Source organism: Anomaloglossus baeobatrachus, chromosome 6 (genome assembly GCF_048569485.1).
Source record: "Anomaloglossus baeobatrachus isolate aAnoBae1 chromosome 6, aAnoBae1.hap1, whole genome shotgun sequence".
Lineage (NCBI taxonomy): Eukaryota > Metazoa > Chordata > Amphibia > Anura > Aromobatidae > Anomaloglossus > Anomaloglossus baeobatrachus.
The window spans coordinates 533,753,222-533,777,809 of NC_134358.1; the positions used below are offsets into that span (position 1 = coordinate 533,753,222).

Here is a 24,588-nt window from a genome sequence, read left to right on the forward strand (position 1 = left end):
TACAATATTAAAATTTATTCTGAAAACTCCTGTACATTTCTCTTAATACACGTGGATTTTGACATCTAAGTAGTAGCACAAACCAATTTGTTAAAGCAGCCGGTGACCATAGAAAACTGGATCGCGCCGCCCGCATCTTAGATAAGAGTGTGTACAAAAATCACTTTACCAAGGTCTTAAAATCCCCCTGAAAATATAAAAATAAATTAACTTTAATTTGTCTTTTTTTTTCCATTTGCCGATTAGAAATATTACAAATCAGAATATTATTGTTATATCAACTTTAACAATACAAAACAGATCCACAAAATAAACAAAAAAAAAATATCCGTATGTACAGAATGAGGTAAGGGCTGAGCAGTAACCTGCAAGACACATTACTGAGGATCCATGTGGTCTCAGTCACACAGCGGAGGTCAAATTGCAGTGGGGTCTATTTCTCTATTACCATTAATAATGCAAACAGTCAACTACAGATCAGCAGTCCTTCTACCAACGGCGCAATCCCGATAGCTCTCTGTGCGAGGATATGGAGCCGGGCCGCAGGGTTTCAATGACAAGAACCATTGGGGAGCAACTGAAAAAAACAAAGTCACTTTCATGGACATATCTGCCAATTGTGCTAACTGCGTAAGCCATGTCTGCTCAGAAATTGTTGACTACACACAGGATAGGTGACAGTATGATCACTGGGACACCCACCGATAAGGAGGATCAAAGGCTGGTGTGAACAGAGCACTAGTGAGCATGTGCGACCACTGCTCTATTCCCCGTGGTCAGGTATGTTCACTACCAATCCATTCATACAATGGACTTTGGGCCCCCTATTCTTAGATTAATGGGGGTCCTAGCGATCATATCATCCTGTGTGTAACTGTTGTCTATGAGGAAACCCCTCTAAAGGTTGCTATTTCCTGACTACAAACATACATACTCTGCATCGGCTTTCCGTACTCCGTTCTGAACCAAAAATGGAAGACCGTACAAAGGAGAAGGGAAACATGACCCCAAACCATCCTCTGAAAATGTTCCCCATCTCCTTTGAGCTTGGTTCTGGCAATGAAAGCCCCTTTTATATGGTCAATAAGAACATATCATCATCACAGATTGGCATCCTCCGATCAGGACTCCTCCACCACCTCTAGGAGCTCCGTAAAAAAGGGACAGAAGAGGGAACTCCAAAACCCAAGTATGTCCTCAGCCTAAGAAAGCGGCCTTAAACATAAAACTGGAGGACCCCCTCTGGGAATGATCAGTGCACCTCTCTGCAGAGCTTCGCACTACCAGGTGTGTTTGAGACAGACTGAGTAGTAGTGACTTTCCCACCCTAAAGCCAGAGGGGCTCTGTCAGTGGATGCAGCCATAGTTGACAGAAGAGCCTTTCATCTTTTGGGAATTGAGTGTAAAAATAATTTCACTTGTATGTTTTTATTTCGGCTTCCTCCTTTGAGAAATAAGCAAAAAAATAAATATTTTTTTTTGCGGGACTCAGACTTTATAAGTCCAGTTTTCCAATTCCCTTTACTTGTTTATTTTTACTTTGTGGGTCTTGACATCCTCCATTTGTTTAGATGTTATAGCAATGAGCACGCACCGTCCAGGCCATAAGGGGTCATCTCATCACAGCCAGCCCCCTCCAATATAAGAACTGTCCTGGATTTTGAGACCCCCATCAAACTGTCAATATTGCTGGAGAATGATATATATTTCCTATGTAAAGTCTACAGACCAAGTGTAGTATTACACGCTGTCTATCCGTGGAACATATGGAAGGCCCGAATCTGCCAGAGCAGGGGGTCTTCCCTTTAAAATTCCCCCAACAGAGCACTATAGATAGGGGTGGTCCTGATGACACAATCCCTTTGATAATTCTGGCTTCCAGCAATGGCAGGAATATAAATCCAAGCTTGCTCGGCGCATGCGCCGGGACACTGCTAAACATTGCATATGGTGGTATACCTAGCTTAAGAGTAAAAACATTAAACGCAGCTTCTCGTAGTCCTAGGAATACCTACATTACATGGGCAATTCTTGTAAATTCTACACATTAATTTGTCCCATCTTGTAACTGTGTTGTGAATTAGATAAAAGATGCAAAAACCCAAAAGTGTAGGGAATTCTTCCCGCGGTTGCATAACTCATTGCCAGGAAATAAATAACCAGTCACCACAGTCAGCATTAGTGGCATAGAAGACAGATCGAGCCTCTAGTGCAATGTCTTGCCTCATGTCTGCTCTGGGAACCTCAGCAATAGGCACTTTCAATGGAATAACATGGCGCTGTCCCCACCCTGGCCCTTCAGTCTTTCCTCCCTGTAGTCTGCAAAGCAGAACGTCAACGGCAGGAAAAAACACGTTCGGTAACAATCATATTGTTCATTAATACCTAGAAGTGACCAGTGGCAGAATTGCACCGAGGTATCACAAGCGTCCTCCCCTCCCCCAGCAGCCGGGAGTTGCCAGTCACGTCCGGACGACAGTGTTTTTACCTTTTCTCAGACTTATTACAGCCAAATATATCAGTGCAACAAAGTAACAAGAGAGTTACAATGAATAAATATCTGAAGCCTTGTGTGGCCGCCGTCGTCTCCTCCTCCCTGCGTTGTAGCGAGCTCGGCAGTGTGCTACTTCTCCATCTGTCGGAAGGATGACTGTGAAGATGGAGGAACGTTGAGAGGTCTTCGTGTGCATTGTTTCTTTGCTATGAAAAGGAAGACGTCGTCTCTTTTTTATTTTTTCTTTTTCAGAAAGTCAAGTGCCAGGAGGACGCATGAAGCTCTGTCCTCCTTCCACATCAGCTCTTATCTGTCATGACTGGTCCATTCTTTTCCCCAAGCCTCTGAAGAGAAAGCAAATAATCAGTATATAATACTCCACACCGGACCCCTTCCTCCAACTCGCAAGTCTCTGTTTCATTCGCGCCAGCATGGTGATCAGTGTATGTGCAACGGGATTTTTCATCCGGTTGTTTCCACTGACCCCTGTACTAGTGACTGATGGCGATCCTAGAGGTAGGTCCTCATAGCAATCTAACACCTAGAAGGGGTTAATCATTTTATGATTGGGACCACCGCCCATCCCGAAGCTTTCCCTGCCCATTTGAGCTGCTGTCCTCGCCGCTGGCACAGGTCCATTCACTACAATGTGACGCAGTTCCCCTGCATGGCAAGTGGCCGCGGCATCACTGCGCAGGACAGGACCGAACTAGTGCAGCCAACCCTTCACTCTCCCACCGCATGAGAAGAGATGGCATAGCCTATGGATCTATTTTACTTACACCAATACTGAGGAAAGATAAGCATTGCCGATGGGGGGAAAAAAACCCTAGTAGGGCAACAGAGCGAGATTCCCTGCCCAGAAGGGCTGCATTTACCAAAATAAATACAGGGGAACCTTGGTTTAAGAGTAACTTGGTTTGAGAGCGTTTTGCAAGACAAGCAAAGCTTTTTACAAATTTGTAACTTGGTTTAAGAGCAATGATTTGCAATAAGAGCAAATATTCACCGTGTACACTTCCGGTTCTGTCATTTCACCACGCTCTGAAGGTAACTTTCTGTATATATGTACTGTATACAGTATACCATTGTACAGTATATACTATATAGCATGTCTATCCATTTGCATTTGTGGATACAGTATTGTACTTTCTGCTAATCAGTGCAGCACATTGCTTATACTGTATCTCTCGCACACCAACAATTCTATTGTAACTTGTGCAGTTTGATTTATATGTTTTTTACTGCACTGTATTTTGTATTAGTGTACTGTAATAATTTTATATGAATACAGGACATTATATTGTATTACTGTAATAAGTTTGTATAAATACAGTAAATATTTGTGTGTTGTGGAACGATTTGTCTGGGTTTCAATTATTTCCTATGGGAAAATTTGCTTTGATATAAGAGTAACTTGGTTTAAGAGCGCACTCCCGGAACCAATTATGCTCGTAATCCAAGGTGCCACTTGTATTTTTAAATAGGTTTTCCATAATTTTACAATTAACTGGCTGTGAGCAATGTGATAACATAATAAAGTACCCATAACTCAGTTCATATCTCCCTGCTGCAGCATGCTATGGATCAGTCAAGTGACCACTGCAGCCAATCACTGGCATCAGTGGTCACGTACCATATACTGTATATGTACAGGCTTGGCAGCGCAGACCACCATAGTTGTTGGGCTGGGATGGCATGAGATTTGGAAGTCGAGCTATGATTATGTTGTTATGGCATTTTCCAATGACCGTTAAATATCACTAGACCTTGTTCAAAATCCTTTAACATCCGTTATTTTCATTACTGCTTTCCTTAGGCTGCAAATCTGTGATAATATGAATGAGGACCTATGATGGCTAACGGATATATAGATACTTACTGCGACTTTGTGAGCAGTGTTGTCGGCGTGCATGGCCAGGAAGGGGTTGGTAGCGGTGGAGTGCAGGGTGGCGGCTTGCGCACCGGCCAGCAGGTTGTTGAGTGGTAACTGAGCTGCGGCCGGTATCTGCAGCTGCTGAAGATCCGGATGGTGCTGGTGCTGCGAGTGTTGCTGCTGCATGATCTGATATATCAGGGCATGGTGCTGCTCCTGGGGGTGACAAATATACGGAGAATGAAAACATGCATTCTGGATGACACTGCCTCCCCCGAGTGTCAGCATAAGAGGAACTCTGTTCTCATGTGACGGAGGTCTGTGATTTATATGGACAAAACTTGGCATAAAACCCACCACTGGGGGGCAGTCTGCGTTGCAGGGCTTGTCTTATCACAAATCACTATTGGATGTAACCTGCAGGATGTGAACACTATTATTGGGGAGACTTACGGAAAGCAAAGAGAAACTGAAAAATTGTCAACAGGCCGTATGATAAAATTTCAGCATCTGTTTTACAATTTCAAAATATGGGTCTCCCTCCGCACCCCGCGATTATACCAGTCCAAACCTAGCTTGCTGTAAAATGTCTAGCGGTCTGTGTTCGTTCAGTGGGGTGCAGCGGTCTTACCGGAGTCAGCTGCTGGGAGCTCAGGAGCTGCTGGAATTGCTGGTGCTGCTGATGAAAGAACAGCTGTCTCTGCTGATCTGAGAGGAGTCCCAATCCTGAGGCACTGCAATAAGGAACAATCCCAAATATCAATAATGGCCGTGCCGATTGGAAAGGTGCAGAAAGAGCGGCCGAGCTAAAGTGCACTGAGCAGCCACCCTCATCACGTTAATTACCTGTTTGCTAAAGTAGAAGTGATCGGGTGGGTGACGTTCTGTAATAATGTCCCGTGAGTCAGGGCAGCGGTTTGGGGTAATGCAGCCGGAGTCTGAATCACTCCGTTCAAGGCCCCAACAATGCCATTGATCGCCAGCTGGTTTGCTGGAAGAGCTCCAATTATTGCACCCACTCCCGGCACGGCAGGAAGAGCTGGCGTGACTGCCTGAATGCCACTTGTTAGTGTTCCCATGGTGACACCATTGATTCTCTGAACCCCTTGGACCTGCTGTGCCGGACTCTGACCATCAGGGGGCGGAGTGGAGAGCGAGGAAGAACTGCTGATGCTTTGCCCACTTGATGTCAGCTCCTTAAGAGGAAAGAACAAAAAAAAAAAAAAATGAAGTCCGATCCCCTTCAATGACTGGAGAAGCCCTTTAATCATGAAAAATACACATATTGATTCGTTTCAGAGAAAACACATTCACGGTGGTCTTTAGAAAAGTCTTTGTCCATCCCTCAACATGGCGGCCTGTGCGGTGACAGGTCTTCATGGAGTACAGTGACCTTTCAATCGGCAGGACGTGCGGGGAATACATAATCGTGGTGCAGGCTCTCGCCATGTCACATACCAATAATACTGGGATTACTGGGAGTATAAGACGCCGGCGCCTGCATAATACGGGAAGCCCTGGATATTGCATGCCTCCTGGATATGGGGTCTGACATACCTGATGTGGGGCGGGATGGGAGCCCTCCGGCTGGAAGTTTCCAAGGTGAGGGCTTTTACTGATGCTCAGTGCGTCTGTGCTGGGTACTGCAAATAACGAAATAAGGCAGGTGATCATCGAACGGGACAGTGACGACCTCAAGAATATTTCACCTCGCTAGGAGCAGCAATAATGCCCAACTGCCCCAGAGATTACAGGACTACACAAGGCGTAAACCAGATCGAAAATATTCCATGTGCAGGTTCCTGAGTGGTTCATGAAAATGGCACTCAATAGTCAAGTACCATCACTGGCACCGACAGGTAACACCACCCCCCTGCAAAAAGCATTGCTAAGGCTCTAAAATTAAGAAGTGGCGACTCAAAACTAAACCTCCCAGAATACACCAGACAGCGGCTAAGTATTCTAGTTTAAAGGGAACCTGTCACATACAATATGCGTTCTGACCTATCAGCAGACGCATGTGTGCCCTAATTACACCTCCCTACCCATCCCTGTGTTGTAAAATTGTGCAATATGAAAGTAATAATAATCGTTATTACTTCCATATTTCCTACGTAAATAGCAGAGCTCGTCGCCTCATAGCCGTCACTTTGCCCTGTGGGCGTTTGCATACTTTCCATGGTATCTCGCCCCTGTGGGCGTGATACCATGGATTCACATGAGTGACGTCCCCAGTCGCTCCTTCAGAATCCCGCGCGTGCGCACTTACCATTCCTGCAGCCTTTTCCGGGTGCTCGTTGTCAGTTTCAGATGCGCTCTGCGCATGATCAGAAGAGTCTGATCATGCGCAGAGCACGTCTGAAGCCGGTAAGTGAACACCCTGAAAAGGCTGCGGGAATGGTAAGTGCGCACGCGCGGGATTCTGAAGGAGCGACGGGGGACGTCACTCATGTGAATCCATGGTATCACGCCCACAGGGCAATGTGATGCCCATGGTGTGACGAGCTCTGTTATTTACATAGGAAACATGGAAGTAAGGAACAGAATGTGTCGTTGCTTACCAGTTGAATAGAGAATTAGCAAAGCAAAGGTATTAAAATTGTGGTCACAATTAAAATTTAACTTTTAATATTTGAATTTTTTTAAAAAAGAAATTATACCACACACCATAAATGGTTGTAAAACCAACCAGCTAAATAGGGCTGTTGTTCAAGCCCCTATTATTACCCAGTCAAGGACACTGTGTAACCAGTAATAATAGTTCTACTGGAGTAACACCAATTGAGACAATTGTCCCATAAATGCACATATAGATTAATAATCCATAGCATAGACAGATACTAAAGTGGGTATAATCCCACTATAATATCGATATTAGAGACTAAAAGATGTTGTTGTCTCCACAATATTCTACAAAAGCTGCGATCTGCAGCAATCAGTAACCAACAGTATGGTCAATTGAAACAAAAACTTGTTTTTAGTTGTCCAGTACCAGGGGGGGGGCGCACCAATCCGCCTCACAATACCCCTTGGCTGGCAACGATCTGACCTGATGTTTTCTTTAGACCTCCCGACGCGTTTCTTAATTAATCTTAATCCTCAGGGGACTGTGGTCAAGAAATAACAACTGTGAAAATAAACAATATAGTCAGGCTTCAAAACAATGCACGGATTCATCATCAAGTTCACAAAGCATTCTCAAATAGGCTTCCCACATACCTTCATTGAAGAGACGGACAGCCAACATACTGTGTCCGGGCTGGTAGTAAGCACTGGGCTTTCAAACTTGCCGCCCTTAAATATCATGTGGGCGGGATGCCCAAATTATCATAATTACCACCCCTGTGCTGAGGACACCGTCCCTACACAAAGATTGATCGGTCAAAAGCCAATCATCTGATAGTGGGACCGCCCACCACCATATTTGGGCCACAACAATAGGTGGCCGTCACTGAGGGCTCACCCTCGTTGACCAATAGGTGTATTGGAAAGACGTCCCCCAATTACATCCCCGTGTTTGGTGATCATGTGCTCTCTGACATCACCACCTATCACATTCTTGCCACTCATACCATGTGACCGGAACTACAGCATTTTGCCGGCGCACAGAGCGGCCGGAAGTCCCGCCCATGTGACGTCCGATCGTCCATGTGACCGCAGGCCGGCGTCATCCGATCTGTCCTGCACCAAAGTATAACCGGGGCTATGCGGCACACGTCTAAGCCCCTGACATCCTGCCTACAGTGCTAGTCTCATTAATATTTGTATTGCCGTATAGCCGGAAATACAATAACGGTCACATGATCTGCCCATGTGACCGTGGGACGACGTCAATCAAATAACCGGAAGTGCGCGGAACTACAACGCGCGCATCGCGTCAGCACAACACCAGGGCAACCTCTAATCACATGACCTATCACAGTACCATTGCCATAATACATTTCGAGCGCCCATAATTGTACATAGACCGGAGACACACAAACAATATGCCTGCGTACTCCCTATTTGTCACATGGGCTCAAGCTTATCACATGAAAGAAAGCATAATGGCAAGTTGTGTAGATTAGATGGGGAGAAGAGGGTGGAAGTTGGGGAGGGGGTGGGGGGAAGGGGGGGGGTTGTGTCAGTGGGAAGGATTGAGAATGCTAAATTGTCCTAAAAATTAAAGGACACAAAATTGGATTCAGGCAGGTACCCACAACGGGCACAATCAACACGGGCACGAGGCAATTGGCAGAAAGAATACCCAAATACCCAAGTAGGATTTGACAGAGGGGGAGGGGAGGTTTTTTTTCCCCGTGCGGAGGAGGATTGGGTGCCCTAATACATACCCTACTCCGCCCTGTCTTCCCCCTACCTACCAACGGAGTGTAACAACACCTTAAAGTACCGGGTGCCCCCGCTCCACGGTGGCTGTCCCTAAAGGACCCTATCATGGCCCTAGGGGCTATAGGAAGCACCCGTAAGTAAGTGTCTCATTGAGACCCCACGGGGTTTGTGTCTTCAATGTATATATCCATTTACACTCCCGCTGGAGGATCAACCGATCCCAGTCTCCCCCTCGAGTCGGGTAATTGATGAGATCAATTCCCATGAAAGTTAACCCTGAGATGTCACTGTTATGCACAACTTCCATGTGTTTGGCTAGGGGAGTATCCCTCTTGTTGACTATATCTCTAAGATGCTCCCCCACCCTTCTCCTGAACTCCCTTCTCGTCTTGCCTACATATTCCAGTCCACAGCCACATCTTGCTTTATAGACAACCCCCCTCGAACGGCAGTTTATGAAGTTCCTGATGTCAAAGGAACAACCAGTCGCAGAGCTGGAGAAGGTCCTCCCGGTCTCGATATGTGGACAAGCCACGCACCCCTTACATCGGAAACACCCCTTCAGCTCAGTTCGTAGCCAGGTGTTGTCTTTTGGGCGAATAAAGTGGCTGTGGACTACTCTATCACCGATAGAGCGACCTCTCCTATAGGTACATTTTGGATGGTTACCCACCACATCACCTATGTCTACGTCCATCTCTAGAATTGGCCAGTGCCGTTCCAAGATCTTACGTATTGCGGCTGACCCATTGGTGAAGGTGGAGATGAAATGAAATTTCCCATCTGTTGTCTTGTTCTTGTTATGCGAGGGGACTAGTAGGCTGGATCTTTCCCTAGATTGTGCCGCTTTGTAGGCTTTAGAAAGGACATGGTCAGGATATCCCCTCTCCCTAAACCGGCTGCGTAAATCATCCGCTTGTCGGGAAAAGTTTAAGGGGGTGGAACAATTCCGTCGTGCCCGCAGATATTGTCCCTTGGGGATGCCTGCCCTCAGGGGTAAAGGATGATTGCTCTCCCAGCGCAGGAGTGCATTGGAGGAGGTAGGTTTACGAAAGGTGTTAGTCGATAGGGTTCCATCAACGTTTTTTGTCACCAGAATGTCCAGAAAAGACAACTCTCTTTCGTCACATAGGGCCGTAAAACCTAGCCCTAAAGGATTGCGATTGATCTCAGAGACAAACTGTAAAAACGTCTCCTTGGTACCCCGCCATAGCACGAATACGTCGTCTATGTAGCGGGTCCATAATACAATCCTATCCAAATCATAAGGGGAATCCTCCCCAAAAGACGTGTGCCGCATAGCCCCGGTTATACTTTGGTGCAGGACAGATCGGATGACGCCGGCCTGCGGTCACATGGACGATCGGACGTCACATGGGCGGGACTTCCGGCCGCTCTGTGCGCCGGCAAAATGCTGTAGTTCCGGTCACATGGTATGAGTGGCAAGAATGTGATAGGTGGTGATGTCAGAGAGCACATGATCACCAAACACGGGGATGTAATTGGGGGACGTCTTTCCAATACACCTATTGGTCAACGAGGGTGAGCCCTCAGTGACGGCCACCTATTGTTGTGGCCCAAATATGGTGGTGGGCGGTCCCACTATCAGATGATTGGCTTTTGACCGATCAATCTTTGTGTAGGGACGGTGTCCTCAGCACAGGGGTGGTAATTATGATAATTTGGGCATCCCGCCCACATGATATTTAAGGGCGGCAAGTTTGAAAGCCCAGTGCTTACTACCAGCCCGGACACAGTATGTTGGCTGTCCGTCTCTTCAATGAAGGTATGTGGGAAGCCTATTTGAGAATGCTTTGTGAACTTGATGATGAATCCGTGCATTGTTTTGAAGCCTGACTATATTGTTTATTTTCACAGTTGTTATTTCTTGACCACAGTCCCCTGAGGATTAAGATTAATTAAGAAACGCGTCGGGAGGTCTAAGGCTATGTTCACACTAGAAAAATGATTTTTCTTAAGAAATTTCTTAAGAGTGCACCTGTGTTAAAAAACGCACCAAAAACGCACCTGCGTTTTAGGTCCGTTTTAGGTCCGTTTTAGGTCCGTTTTAGGTCCGTTTTTACCGCTGGTTGCTCCCTGCGTTATTGTGCCAATTATCTATGGCAAAAAACGCAGTTAGCTGCAGAAAAGAAGTGACATGCTCATTCTTTTTCTTAAGAAAATCTACTGAAAGAATTTTCTTAAGAAAAAAACGCAGTGTGTGCACAGCTAATTTTTTTTGCCATAGGTTTTGCTGGGGAATGTCTGCAGAAAGGTTACAAGAATTTCTCAAGAAATTTCTGCAGCAAAAACGGACCCAAAACGGACCCAAAACGCAGGTAAAAAACGCAGTGTGTGAACATAGCCTAAAGAAAACATCAGGTCAGATCGTTGCCAGCCAAGGGGTATTGTGAGGCGGATTGGTGCGCCCCCCCCTGGTACTGGACAACTAAAAACAAGTTTTTGTTTCAATTGACCATACTGTTGGTTACTGATTGCTGCAGATCGCAGCTTTTGTAGAATATTGTGGAGACAACAACATCTTTTAGTCTCTAATATCGATATTATAGTGGGATTATACCCACTTTAGTATCTGTCTATGCTATGGATTATTAATCTATATGTGCATTTATGGGACAATTGTCTCAATTGGTGTTACTCCAGTAGAACTATTATTACTGGTTACACAGTGTCCTTGACTGGGTAATAATAGGGGCTTGAACAACAGCCCTATTTAGCTGGTTGGTTTTACAACCATTTATGGTGTGTGGTATAATTTCTTTTTTAAAAAAATTCAAATATTAAAAGTTAAATTTTAATTGAAACATGGAAGTAATAAAACATTTTTTTATTAGTTTCAGATTACACAATTTTACAACAGGGATGGGTAGGGAGGTGTGATTAGGGCCCACGTGTCTGCTGCTAGGTCAGAACGCATATTCTACATGACAGGTTCCCTTTAAAGAAAATCTGTCAACAGGTTTTTTTCTATTAGAGCAGCATGATGTAGGGCTGAGATCCCGATTCCAATATTGTGTCGCTTACTGAGCTGTTTGCTGTCATTTTGATACAAATACAGTTTTCTGCTATAGATGTAGCAGAGCTCAGATTGCTCGGCTGTGTATAACCCCACCCACACCCTTGATGGGCAGTTTATAGTGATGAGGAAGCGTGATCGCCACGCCGGTTACTCGATCGAGCATTGGGGTGCTCGGGCGCAAATCAAGTACCGAGTATAATGGAAGCCAATGGGAAACAAGCATTTTTAAACGCTGATGCTCTATTGCGTAACGAGTAGTGGTAAGCATGCTCGCTCATCATTAGCAGCTTTATGTGTACACTGTGCATACGCAGAAGCTGCCATTCAGTGATGGGGGCAGAGTTATACAGAGCAGAGAGACTACATGGCACAAGACACCTAGTCCTGTAGTGATAATCTCCTGCTGCTAAAACACTGATCTTATTGAAACAGCAAGACACAGCCCAGTAAGCGATATCGCTGGAATCGGGGTCTGTCTCTACATTACACTGCTTTTAGATTACATAGCAAAACTCAGAGGACAGATTTTTTTAATATTTACACAATTGGCTGTCATACAATAATAATAATAAAAAAAAACAAAAAACGCAAATGAAAACTATTCAGATTCAGACTATGTGCAGAAGCTGTAGAAATACTGTTCCCACTGCAGGGACAAGAGGAGATAATTCTGTGCGCTCAGTACTGGGACAGATCATCTCCTGCAATCTGTGTCTTCGTAGCTGCCGCTAAAGGGGCTGTCAGTACAGAATAACTGTAACCAAGTACAGGCGCTCGGTGCATCATGGTGGGGCCAAACATTTAAATGCACCTTACCACCTTCTTGTTTCTGGCTTCATAGAGCCAGAGAAGGGCAGATACAGATGGAAAACAAGTCGGTGGGAAGATGCACTTAAATGCTTCGCCCCGTCATGATGCACCGAGCGCCTGTACTTGGTTTGAACAGTCATTCTAAGCTGACAGGGTCCCTTTAACAGCAGCTAGGAAGACACTGGTTGTAGCTAGATAGCAGGTGTCGGCAATCTTCTGCACTCAAACTGCCGTGTAACTACAACTCTCAGCATTCCCTAACGGCAAAATGTTGGGAGTTCTAATCTCACAAGAGCTGAAGTGGCGAAGGTTGCCGACACCTGCAAGATCAAGTTAATGGGGAGCAAGACTTTCTAAGGTTTCATCTGAAAGGATTTATGGCCTTTTGGGACCATGATATCCAGTGGCGTAACTAGAGTTTGATGGGCCCTGGTGCAAAATTTGGACCGGCCCCCCCCCCCCCCTCCACGTACACCGACACTTAGGGTACAGGATAATGACACTGACACTCGGGGTACAGGATAATGGTGCTGACACTTGGCTCTTACCCTCAGCACCCAGCTTTCCCATGGTCTGATATCCATCTTGTCCTCAGCACCCAGCTTCCCCATGCTCTGCTATACATCATTCCTTCAGCACCCAGCATTCCCATATCAGAGCATGGGAAAGCTGGGTGCTGAGAGATGTACAGCAGAGCATGGGAAAGCTGGGAAAGAGTCTTTTTCCCTCAGCACAAAACATTCCCATCCCCTGCTTGTATCTTTGTCCCCCCTCGTATATAGTTCTCCAAATACAATAATGGCCCCCACATAGCCTTCCATATAGTATAAAGGGTCCCACATAACCCTTCACATAATAGAATGCACCTCCATAGTCCTCCATGTATTATAATGCATTTCCCATAGTCCTCCATGTATTATAATTCACCCCACAGTCTTCCATATATTATACTGCACCACAGTCTTCCATGTTTTATAATGCACCCCCATAGTCCTCCACGTATAAAGTAGCCTCCCTCCATATATTATAATGTAGCCCCCATAGTCCTATATGTATTACAATGCAGCCCCATGAACCCTCATATTGCATTATGCAGCCCCATACTCCTCCATGTATAATGCACCCATATAGTCCATGTATAAGGTGTCCTTCATGTTTATTATACAGCCCCATAGACCTCCATGTATAATGCAGCCCCATAGACCTCCATGTATAATGCAGCCCCATAGACCTCCATGTATAATGCAGCCCCATAGACCTCCATGTATAATGCAGCCCCATAAACCTCCATGCATAATGCAGCCCCATAAACCTCCATGCATCATGGGCGGGCCTCCATGTGTCCTGCAGCCAGCTCCCTCAGGGCCTCCATGTGTCATGCAGCCAGCCCCCCAGGATCTCCATGTGTCATGCATCCAACCCCCCCCCCAGGATCTCCAAGTGTCATTCAGCCAGCCCCCCAGGATCTCTCCATGTGTCATGCAGCCAGGCCCCACCCCCCCAAGAACTCCATGTGTTTTGCTGCCTGGCCCCCCAGGGCCTCCATGTGTCATGCAGCCAGCCCCCCCCAGGGCCTCCATGTGTCATGCAGCCAGCCCCCCCCCCCCCCAGGATCTCCAAGTGTCATTCAGCCAGCCCCCCAGGATCTCTCCATGTGTCATGCAGCCAGGCCCCACCCCCCCAAGAACTCCATGTGTTTTGCTGCCTGGCCCCCCAGGGCCTCCATGTGTCATGCAGCCAGCCCCCCCCAGGGCCTCCATGTGTCATGCAGCCAGCCCCCCCCCAGGGCCTCCATGTGTCATGCAGCCAGGCCCCCCCTCAAGGACTCCATGTGTCCTGCAGCCAGGCCCCCCCAAGGACTCCATGTGTCCTGCAGCCAGCCTCCCCGTGTGCTCACTGATATTATATAAAAAAAAAAAAACAACAAGTACTCACCTCTGTCCTCCCCTCTACTTGTTTCACTGCTGCTCGTCCTCACTTCTGTTCTCGTTCCCCCGTGGCTCCGGTCAGCGTCCTCCCGTCCTGCGCTCTGTGCACTCAGCACAGCAGTCGCACAGGAGTGACGTCACCGCGCAGACACGGGGGAAGACTGGGCCTGGTGTCAGCAGCAGCAACCGGGTCATATAGCGGTCGCCGCGCCGCGTGGTCTGCGGCAGAACAGCGCAGCTCCTCTCTCATAGAAAGGAGCTGGCTGCTGATCTGCCGGCCGCGGGCCCCTAACTGCCCGGGCCCAGTCGCAATGGCCACCGCGGTAGCTACGCTCCTGATGATATCCTAATACGCCCAAGTCAAAGCTTCCCCACATCCTTAGATCGGGCCGAATTATAAAGATGCAGGTGTCACTGTGCTGGACTTCAACAGTAGATGAAGCAATAAAGCCAACAGTGCAACAGTATGGGACAGGACGAGGTATCATGGAGCTGTCCCAGATGATGTCCCAAGTTATAACTTGTACGTAACTCCTGTTCGTGCTTACCATTCTGTGATGGGTACGTATGCACGTGAGGAGACGCACTATGGCTGGAAGATATAGCTGGGAAGGGCACAGACAGCTGGGCATTCAGAAGCTGCAGACGCTCCTTCTTAGCAGTGAGGTTCTTGATCTGTTCCTCGAGTCGCCGGTTCTCCACTTGCAGCTGGTGCAGGGACTTTAGCATACCCAAAACTAAAAACAAGAAATAAGAAAAAGACCGTACATGAGGGGGAGATAATTATACTCAACAACTAGAAATAGCGCTGCAACATGGATCTAAACCATCAATGTTTCCATACCGGATCCCACTTGTCCGGTACTGTGGTCAGCTCTGTAATACGGGCTCACTCACCTACTGCAGAAGACGCAGGACGCTCCGTGTGTCCTAAGAACATTTACAACCGTTCGTGACATATTAACACTTCTCTTTTGTTTACAGCTCATCGCCTTGGAGACCGGCTACTGCTGATAAGGCAGCAGACAATGTGCAGTGTGTACAAGCTCTGTTGTATGGAGCTTGTAAGCCCTGTTTTGAAGCTGGCCAGGATACCTTGGAGCATGCGGATACCTCCTCATCCCAGCCGGCTACAGCATTGTGCTTACGAGCTAGACAGCTGCAGTGGTCGGTCTCATAGGCAATGAGCTGTAAATATAAATTTTAAAAAATGAGCTAATTTCTCAAGGACGGCTGCTATATTTAATAAGCAGTAAATGGAAAAATTGCTTGTTTTTACAATCACTAGGAGACAATATCCCTCTATGAAGATGCAAAAAACTTTATAACTCTTTTCTTTCACTTCCATTGATGCATTTCATGGCTACATGAGTTATATATTTTTTTTCCCTCTCTCTTCTTTCGGATGTACTATACCGATGTTACATATCTATATGTGGGGGGGTGTCTCTGCACATATAATGGGAATACCCCCATCCAGAGCCAAGTGTAAGGTTCCCTGACCCAACCATCTCTGATCAGATAACTGGGTGCATTGCTACAACTCCCAATATATCACCTCCAAGACAAATCAGAAGAGCGGGCTGCGTCTATATATTTGGAAAGGTGCTAAACACTAATAGAAAGTTACCTGCTTCCATAAACCTCCCTGCGTCCTGTTACTCGATCTCCTCTATTGCTGGTACCGATCCGCTCTCGCTGTCATTCTTTTTTACCTTTTCATGCACTTTTCAGTTCTTATTCTTATGAGAATTACTATCTATACGCTGTGTACTTCAGGCTAAATAATTTACTAATTACAATGGGACCTGATATGTTGCCAAGCTGGTGACTACAGGTTGAAAAGGAATATTGATTATAATCTTTAATAAATCGGGGAAAAATTGGACATATCAATGACACGCAAGTAGGTAAATTATGCGGCATTTACATAAATCTTAACCTCTCCCGAAAGAACGATGGATAAACGCACAATTTTGGCAAAAGTTTCCCATTTTCTCGCTATGCCCGACATGATGTGAGGGGTCGCTCCTAATCAGATTCTGACCAAAAAGGGATTCCTGGACCAGAAATTTCCTGCTCTTTGATGAAATTGAAGGGAGCAGATTTTCCCGGCAGGCCCTTGTGGCGCCACATGAGTGAAATCTGCACTGGCAAACGTCACCTTCACTCCGATAAACACCCGAGCTTCGCCTTACAGGGGGAATGACTGCGAGTTTATCCAAACGCCATTGTTGTGCCGTAAAATATGCACAAATGTTTTCCTCCCAGTCGGCCGCGGTGCATTTAATTTCATATTTTAGAAACACACACTTTTTTTCATATATATATATATATCTATATATATCTAAAAAGAAAAAAAATATATATATATAATGTGTGTGTGTGTGTGTGTGTGTGTATGTGTGTATGTGTATATATATATATATATATATATATATATATACACACACACACACATTTTATATATATATATTTTTTTTCTTTTTAAATGAGAACTTGCAGCCGCTGATGTGATACCTTTGGGAGAGTTCTATTCCGGAGCTTTCACTCCCTACAGCAGAAACACAATACTGATGGGATTACAGACAGGACCCTGGAAATAGCAGCCTGCTTACTGACTCCTCCGCGTCCTCCCGGGAAGGGGAAAAAAGAAGGGGGCTTTAAAAGACCCCAAATTGTAAGAAAAAAAAAAAAGAGAAGAGGATGTCTATGGCTTAAATGGTTCTGCTGCTCCACAGCTTGTCTGGGGAAAATCGGACAGCGTACAATAAAGTTTTCTTTGTTTGCTTGACCTCTATTCCAGAAGATAAATCTGGATCAGGAATAGTCACATCTGGTCATTTCCCAAGGATTTCACTTGACCCCCCCCCCCTCCTTTTTTTATGCCAATACAAAGGGGCTCTTAGTGCGTCCAAATGAGATGCAGGACAACGTGGGTAAACCTGTCCGCTAGCTATCATGTTTAAAGGATTATCCCTGCATGAATTTCCTTGCAATTAGCATTTTTTTTTCTGGATACCATTAATATCAGATATAAGGACGACAACACTTTACCGGATAGGAAAAAGTTTAACCTGTAATGCCCCGATCTCAAAATACAAAGAAAAATAGAGTTTTGGCTTTTTTTCTGCTAAGTTTGTGAATAAGTTATGAAAAAGGAGCTAGAAGTGAGTCCGGGTGCTAAACGGAAAAGAGGCCATAAAAGTGGACTCTGTCTCCATCCTTTGGGGTTGATTAGGGTATACAGGACATCATAGCGCGGCCCCAATCATTAGCAGGAGGTACTTGCCCCATGCAGGGAAATCATTAGCCAAAAAAAGCTGATCATAGGGGTAACTTTCATTTTGGGTCTTTAAAAGACAACCCCTGTAATTGCACTCATTCTTAATATTATCGCCATAAAGAAAATTAAAAAGGGAATGTCAGATGAAGTTATACATCACGTGCATGATAGATTAAAAAAAAAAAAATGTCTGCTGGGATCCCCGGGATCATTGGGATAGGGGTCAGAGGTCAGAGGTCCTGGTTCCTCCTGTTTGCACAGCCATAATGGAGCAGTTGTTTCTGTCAGCCATAGAGACACTGAACTGTGTGACCACCGCTCTAGTGGTAGTGATTGTGGGGGTCTCAGTGGTGGGCCTCCAGCAATCACACATTATTCTCCTTACCCATGAATTGTGGGTCAATGCCTTTAAAGGAAATCTCAGCAGGCTTTTTCCAACTAATCAGAGCAGCGTAATGTAGGGGCAGAGACCCTGATTCCAGCGATGTGTCACTAGGCTGCTCAGTGTAGTTTTGATAAAATCACTGTTTAATCAGATCATCATTACAGGACTACTTGGCGTGCTGCAGGTAGTCCAGCATATTCATGAGCTCTGTATAACTGCTAGATCTGCAGCAGAAAAAACACCACAATTTTATCAAAATGACAGCAAACAGCTCAGTAAGTGACACATCGCTGGAATCAGGATCTCTGTCTCTACATCATGCTGCTATCATATGGGAAAGCAAAAAGCTGGTGACAGATTCCCTTTAACAATGAAAAACATGAAGACTATATGAATTTGCTTGAAATGTTGCCGACTGACAATAATGGCAAATATCAACTTATTTAATCTTGTGATACAGTAATGCCTGTACGTCATCAGCGCACTGAACAGGACCACAGATCTCCTGCACATAAACATTTACAATCCATAAGCCAGAATAGATCTTCATTTGAGCTGGCCTGGTCCACCGTCCAAGTCCTCTGTTGCTGCCGGTCCTTGATCCTGCACCCGGCATTCTGGGCGCCTCTGACGCTTATTATGTGCGGAGAGGTGTTGTGCACGTCATGAGGTGATGGGGTTTAGTGAGAAGCAGAGGCGCCCGGGATGACTGGTAAAGAAGATGTGAAAACCGGCTGCACGAGGATAGGTTTGGATGCTGATCCAGGGCAGCCCCTACAGAATCGCTCAGCTCTAATTTCCATTGATTACTGATTTGTCGGTGACATCGGATGTGTATATAATAATAAAGGTGTCTGCAGGGCACAATATCAATAAGTGGCAGAAGAGATGGTGAGGGGGGCTCTACTTACTGTCACTGGTCGCCCCTTGTTCCTGCAGAAATTGCTGGCCTTCACTCCACTGCCTCTCCAGAAGCTGCTCGATACTGGTCACCGCCAGGGGGGCGCTGTCTGGGGTGCCATTCCCTGACTGTTCATAGCGGATGGAGAGACTGTTCAGAGGGGACCTGCCGCAAGGAAACATTCAGGTCACAAATTATACAAATAACAAATCACACACCGACTGTGGCAGCAATCAGGGGGCGACGTGGCTACAACAGTCACATTATCCCCTCCACTATATCTGGGCTTTCCTAAATTACTGACAATTATTAAAGGCAAATATGTAATGTCCTCCTTTATTAAGTGTTAACATAATTAGAATATAATGTTCTCCTTTATTAAGTTTTAAAAAAATCCCAAAAAAAAAAAATCAAACAAGAAAAGTACAAAAAGTAAATGCAGCGCAACATAAAACCCATCATAATAACATTATATTCAAATACAAACACACAAGTTACCAATTTAAAGGAGACGTCTGGGATGAGAAAATCAGATTTAGGTTTAAAAAAAAAAAAATACATTTTTACGTGTCCATGGATTGTTTGGTATTGCAGCTCAGCACCCTTGACATCACTACAGAGGAGCTGCAATACCAGACACAAACCATGGGCAGGGGTGGCGCTGTTTCAAGCTATGTTTTTCTACTCCTGTCCAATCCTTTAAAGAACACAAAAGATTTAAAAAAAAATAAATAAAAAAAAATCCCTGTGGACGTTTGCTTAGAAAAAACATATCTTTTATACCCTATTGCATTAATAAAGGTATCCTTTACAAATAAATTAAAGTGGAGATCAACTTGAAATAAAAAAAAAAAAAAAGGCCCAGACACAGCATGTTTACACAAATATGCATGTTTACACAAACGGCTCACTGTTTGAGACCACATTCAGACTAGCCGTGGGTCTCAGGCAGCCTGTAATACCCACTTTCACCTCTGGGAGTGCTGCAGTAGTTTTGAACAAGATATCTCTGCGTGTCGGCCACTCGCTGATCGCCCTTTTCCAAAGGCCACATAAAAAGAGGATTTCCAATGTGGAGAACCCCTTTGAAGAGTAACACAACTATTGATTTATTTTTTTAAAATCATTTTTAGGCCCTTTAATTGTTTGCAGATCAGTGGGTTGGGGTCCTGAGACACCCCACGATCACTCACAGCCCACAGCTTGGGAGGCAAGAGCGCATGCACAGAGTGGAGCGCAGGTTCAATAGAAAAGTCATAAGCTTTCTATTGAATCCGTTCTCTAACCGTCCGGACTGTGCACTTCTTGAGCGCTTAGTGGGGGTCTCAGGACCTGGATCAGACGGATCTGCAGGAAATTAAAAAGCTAAAGACAAAACAAAAAAGTTTAGTTATTTCTTTCCTATTTGTTAGCGTGAGCATACTTTCTGCAGACCCGTGAAACAAAAACCTATTTTCTTTTCAACCCTAGGGCGGCATGGTGGCTCAGTGGTTAGCACTGCAGTCTTGCAGCGCTGGGGTCCTGGGATCAAATCCCACCAAGGTCACCATCTGCAAGGAGTTTGTATGTTCTCCCCGTGTTTGCGTGGGTTTCCTCCAGGTTCTCCACTTTCCGCCCACACTCCAAAAACATACTAATAGGGAACCTAGATTGTGAGCCCCAATGGGGACAGTGTTGCCATTGTATGTAAAGCGCTGTGGAATTAACAGCGCTATATAAATTAATAAATAATATTATTATATTATTATATGTCTGGCTAGTGATTGAGGGGGGAACTTTCTGGCTTCCACAAGACAAAACAGAGAAGGTTACTTCTGCAATATATTAATATTCCCGCACTACCAAACACTGACAAAGAAAAGCCCACCAAAAAATAAATAAATAAATTATATTTATGTTGTGTGTATATATGCACTAGTACAAAGAATAGGTAGAAGGGGGCAATAGTTGCTACTGGGAGATACAATATAAATATAATTTATTTATTTATTTTTTGTGTATATATGCACTAGTACAAAGAATAGGTATAAGGGGCCAATAGTTGCTACTGGGAGATAAAAATAAATAAATTATATTTATATTGTGGGTATATATGCACTAGTACAAAGAATAGGTATAAGGGGCCAATAGTTGCTACTGGGAGATAAAAATAAATAAATTATATTTATATTGTGTATATATGCACTAGTACAAAGAATAGGTATAAGGGGCCAATAGTTGCTACTGGGAGATGCAATATAAATATAAATTAATTTATTTTTTGTGTATATATGCACTAGTACAAAGAATAGGCATAAGGGGCCAATAGTTGCTACTGGGAGATAAAAAATAACTAAATTATATTTATATTGTGTGTATATATGCACTAGTACAAAAATTCCGTAGGTAGAAGGGGGCAATAGTTGACTACTGGGAGATAAAAGAAAATTAAAAAATAATAAAATAGAGATTTCTAAGTTTTTCTTTTGATATTGGGCATCTTGTGTTCCAGTTTTTGTTATTTTTTAATGTCCGTGCTCCTTTAATAGGGATACATTTCGGTCCCCACCAGACTCCTCGTAGCTGCTAATTACGCCAAGGAATGCAGGACAAAGTTCTCCAACGTGTAGGACTGGTAATTGCTCTAATATTTACATAGCTATTTAGGCAAAATACGGGTTTTCCATTGCAAACACACAAGCGCAGAGAACAGGTGACTCTCACGCGGCTCCTCGTAATGGGCCGTGGTAGCGAGATACAATTTCCCTAAAAAATGTACACAGGATTAAAAAGCTGTGATCAGTCTTTCAGCTGTCAGCCGGGCTCCTTCACAGGAGAATCCCGTATCGAAAAACAAATGCAAAAAGTATTCTCGCTGGGACGGCTAGTCAATCTGACTTATGATTGCAGGTCTGCTACCAGGAATCTGGGGCCCTCAAATGAATTGCGAGGACCATGATGGACGAGCACTTCCAAGGCGAGAGAATTGAGAACCACAGGGAACAAGCTCAAGTTGCTGAATAGAGTTCACTTATTTCCAGAGCTCGGGAATTCCTGCCCCAATCTCCCTATTTATTTGATTAATTACTCCTAAGGCGGGGGAGGAAAAACTCTGGACGTGCAAAGCCTCTAATACACGATATCTGAAAATAGTCAATTACATGGAAAATAGATATTAAATATATCCATTTACACTTTTATCCTTTAATCATTGGTACAGTTTCAAGAAGGTCTCCCCTAAAGAGACCCTAATATTTGGGGGTAATTTGAATTGGTTCCCTTCTTCTGCCATTAGCAGGGCTTCCGAGCAATTAGCTATGCAGGTTAGAGTATTGTTTTCACATAACTGCCCAGGGTAGAGCATTCTAGAGAATTGGTGCAGCATGAGAAGAGTCTTAGGCTATGTGCCCACGGGCGCTCGTACCTGCGGATGTATCCGCAGGTACGAGCGCATGTTTCCCGCAGCTGCTCGGCGGCGTCCGCAGCTATTTTTAGCTGCTAGATTACAGCGGAATAGCTGCGGGAAACATGCGGAGATTCATGCGGCTTACCTGCGGACGTCCCGGCCTCTTATCTCCATAGCGGAGGGCCGGGACATCCGCAGGTAATTCCGCATGAATAATTGACATGCAATTATACATGCGGATGCCTACATCCGCAGCATGGTCGGCAGCTGCACTTTCCGCAGCGTGGACACAGCACTCCCCATGTCCCATAGGATAACATGGGGAGTGACTGTACGTGCTAAAACCTGCGAATTTATCTGGAAAATCCAGAAAAATCCGCAGGTCTTCCGCGGCAAAATCCGCAGAAACAAGGTCCCGTGGGCACATAGCCTTAGAGATTGGAAGTAATTTGTGCTGGTTCCCTTCTTCTGCACACCATTTGAAGATGCAAAAAAGAAGAAGTGTCCACTTTCCTGTTTTACATCCTCAAATGGTGTGCCGAAGTTATTGGCCAGAATCACACTTGCTAGTGCCTCGTGTGTAACTCGCGCGAGTCTCTCATGGTAGAACCCGGCATGGCCGCACACTCCCCTGACAGGAGCGGGTCCGGTTGCATGTATCTCTATGCAGCTCAGACGCACCTGTATGCATAGTGTGCGGCCATGCCGGGTTCTACCATGAGAGACTCGCGCGAGTTACACGCGAGGCACTAGCAAGTGTGATTCTGGCCATTCTCTTTCATTATATTGTTTTTTTTACCTTTGAGCACCTAGTGCCAGTTGAGCAGAACTACGCTTATTGGTTCCCTTCTTCTACCATTAGTAAGGCTTCCCAGCAATTATGTATGCAGGTTGGAAAATTGCTTTCATGTCACTGTCCAGGGTAGAGCATGCTAGAAAACTGGTGCAGCACAAGAAGAGTCTTAGAGATTGGAAGTAATTTGTGCTAGTTTCCTTCTCCTGCCATAAGTAGGGCTTCCCATCCATGATCTATGCAGGTTGGAACATTGTTTACACGTAACTGCCCAGGGTAGAGCATCCTAGAGAACTGGTGCAGCACAAGAAGAGTCTTGGATATTGGAATAGCAGCTGTTGATTCCAAATGGGAACCTAATGCCAAGCATGTATCGAGAAGATTGGGAAGAATGTGTGTTACTGGAAGAGATGTATTCACTCCTTTAGGAGCTAATGGATGCAGTGTACTAAGACACGTTCTACAGCAGAGCCCAGGTCATTTTTTGCCCATATACATCTCTCTGCAACATACCAGATCGGGACTGTCCAGCGCTCAGTGACTAATGTCCTACAAGTGATGGGCTGTTTGGTTAGCACTAATGTGGCAGACCTATCAATGACTATGTGAGGTCATCCCATGCTGAGCCAGCACGCTGCTCGCCCTGCTTTCCATTACCTTTATTGGCTCTGTAAGATGGATGCTATACACGGGAAAAAGATTTGCCGCTCTTCAAATATAGTTCGTAATGACAAAATAACAAATTATCGGCTTTAAGTGCTGTTCTGTTACTTAGAGGATGCCAATTACTCTGTTAAAACCTTCACACATTACCTCTGATGTGCTCTGGAATTGCACAATTTGACTCTAAAACATCTAAAAAGCCACATAAGCTCCGTGGTGATCAGCAAGGTGTCCAAGGCTGCCCATCCATGAAGAAAATGTATTCCAAACCCAAAAGGTATGAAGCCCCCCCCCCCTCCCATTATGCTACAGTTTTGTACGAATGTTAATCCCAATTTAATTTCAATTAAAGGGGTTGTCTCAGAGAACAAATAACCCCATTATCACTTCTAAGGTACTTGGTCATCATATAGAGGACAGAACGGAGAGCAGCTTTGCACAAGATTCCCTCATTCTGGCACACATGATATTTCCATGTATTAGATGGACAGCCATCCAGTCATATAGCCATCAATGTCAGAAGAAAAGCCTGGCCGATGTGGGACTGGGGCTGATCAGCTGATCGCCCTGGACTAAAGTCGCGTCACCTTAGTAATCTATATTTTTTTTTTATTGTTTGAGGGCACCCAAAATTAAAATGTCATGTTCATTAAAAATCTCCAATTGTTCTGTGTCTACATCTCCTGTGCAGAACACCC

The 24,588-nt window shown here is 45.1% G+C and overlaps 1 protein-coding gene across 5 annotated transcripts in view; it reads right to left on the minus strand.

Moving 5' to 3' along the window:
- The window catches only part of MLLT10 (MLLT10 histone lysine methyltransferase DOT1L cofactor), a 271,496-nt gene continuing 246,908 nt past the window's right edge, over positions 1-24,588 (minus strand). For all 5 annotated transcript variants that reach the window (XM_075315577.1, XM_075315578.1, XM_075315573.1 and 2 more), the window contains 7 exons: positions 19,060-19,214; positions 15,026-15,214; positions 5,928-6,013; positions 5,217-5,566; positions 5,002-5,104; positions 4,377-4,586; positions 1-2,838 (listed from right to left, as the gene is read on the minus strand). In XM_075315577.1, coding sequence (XP_075171692.1) covers positions 2,794-2,838; positions 4,377-4,586; positions 5,002-5,104; positions 5,217-5,566; positions 5,928-6,013; positions 15,026-15,214; positions 19,060-19,214 — 1,138 coding nt within the window. In that variant the 3' untranslated portion in view covers positions 1-2,793. The remainder of the gene's footprint in view (positions 2,839-4,376; positions 4,587-5,001; positions 5,105-5,216; positions 5,567-5,927; positions 6,014-15,025; positions 15,215-19,059; positions 19,215-24,588) is intronic.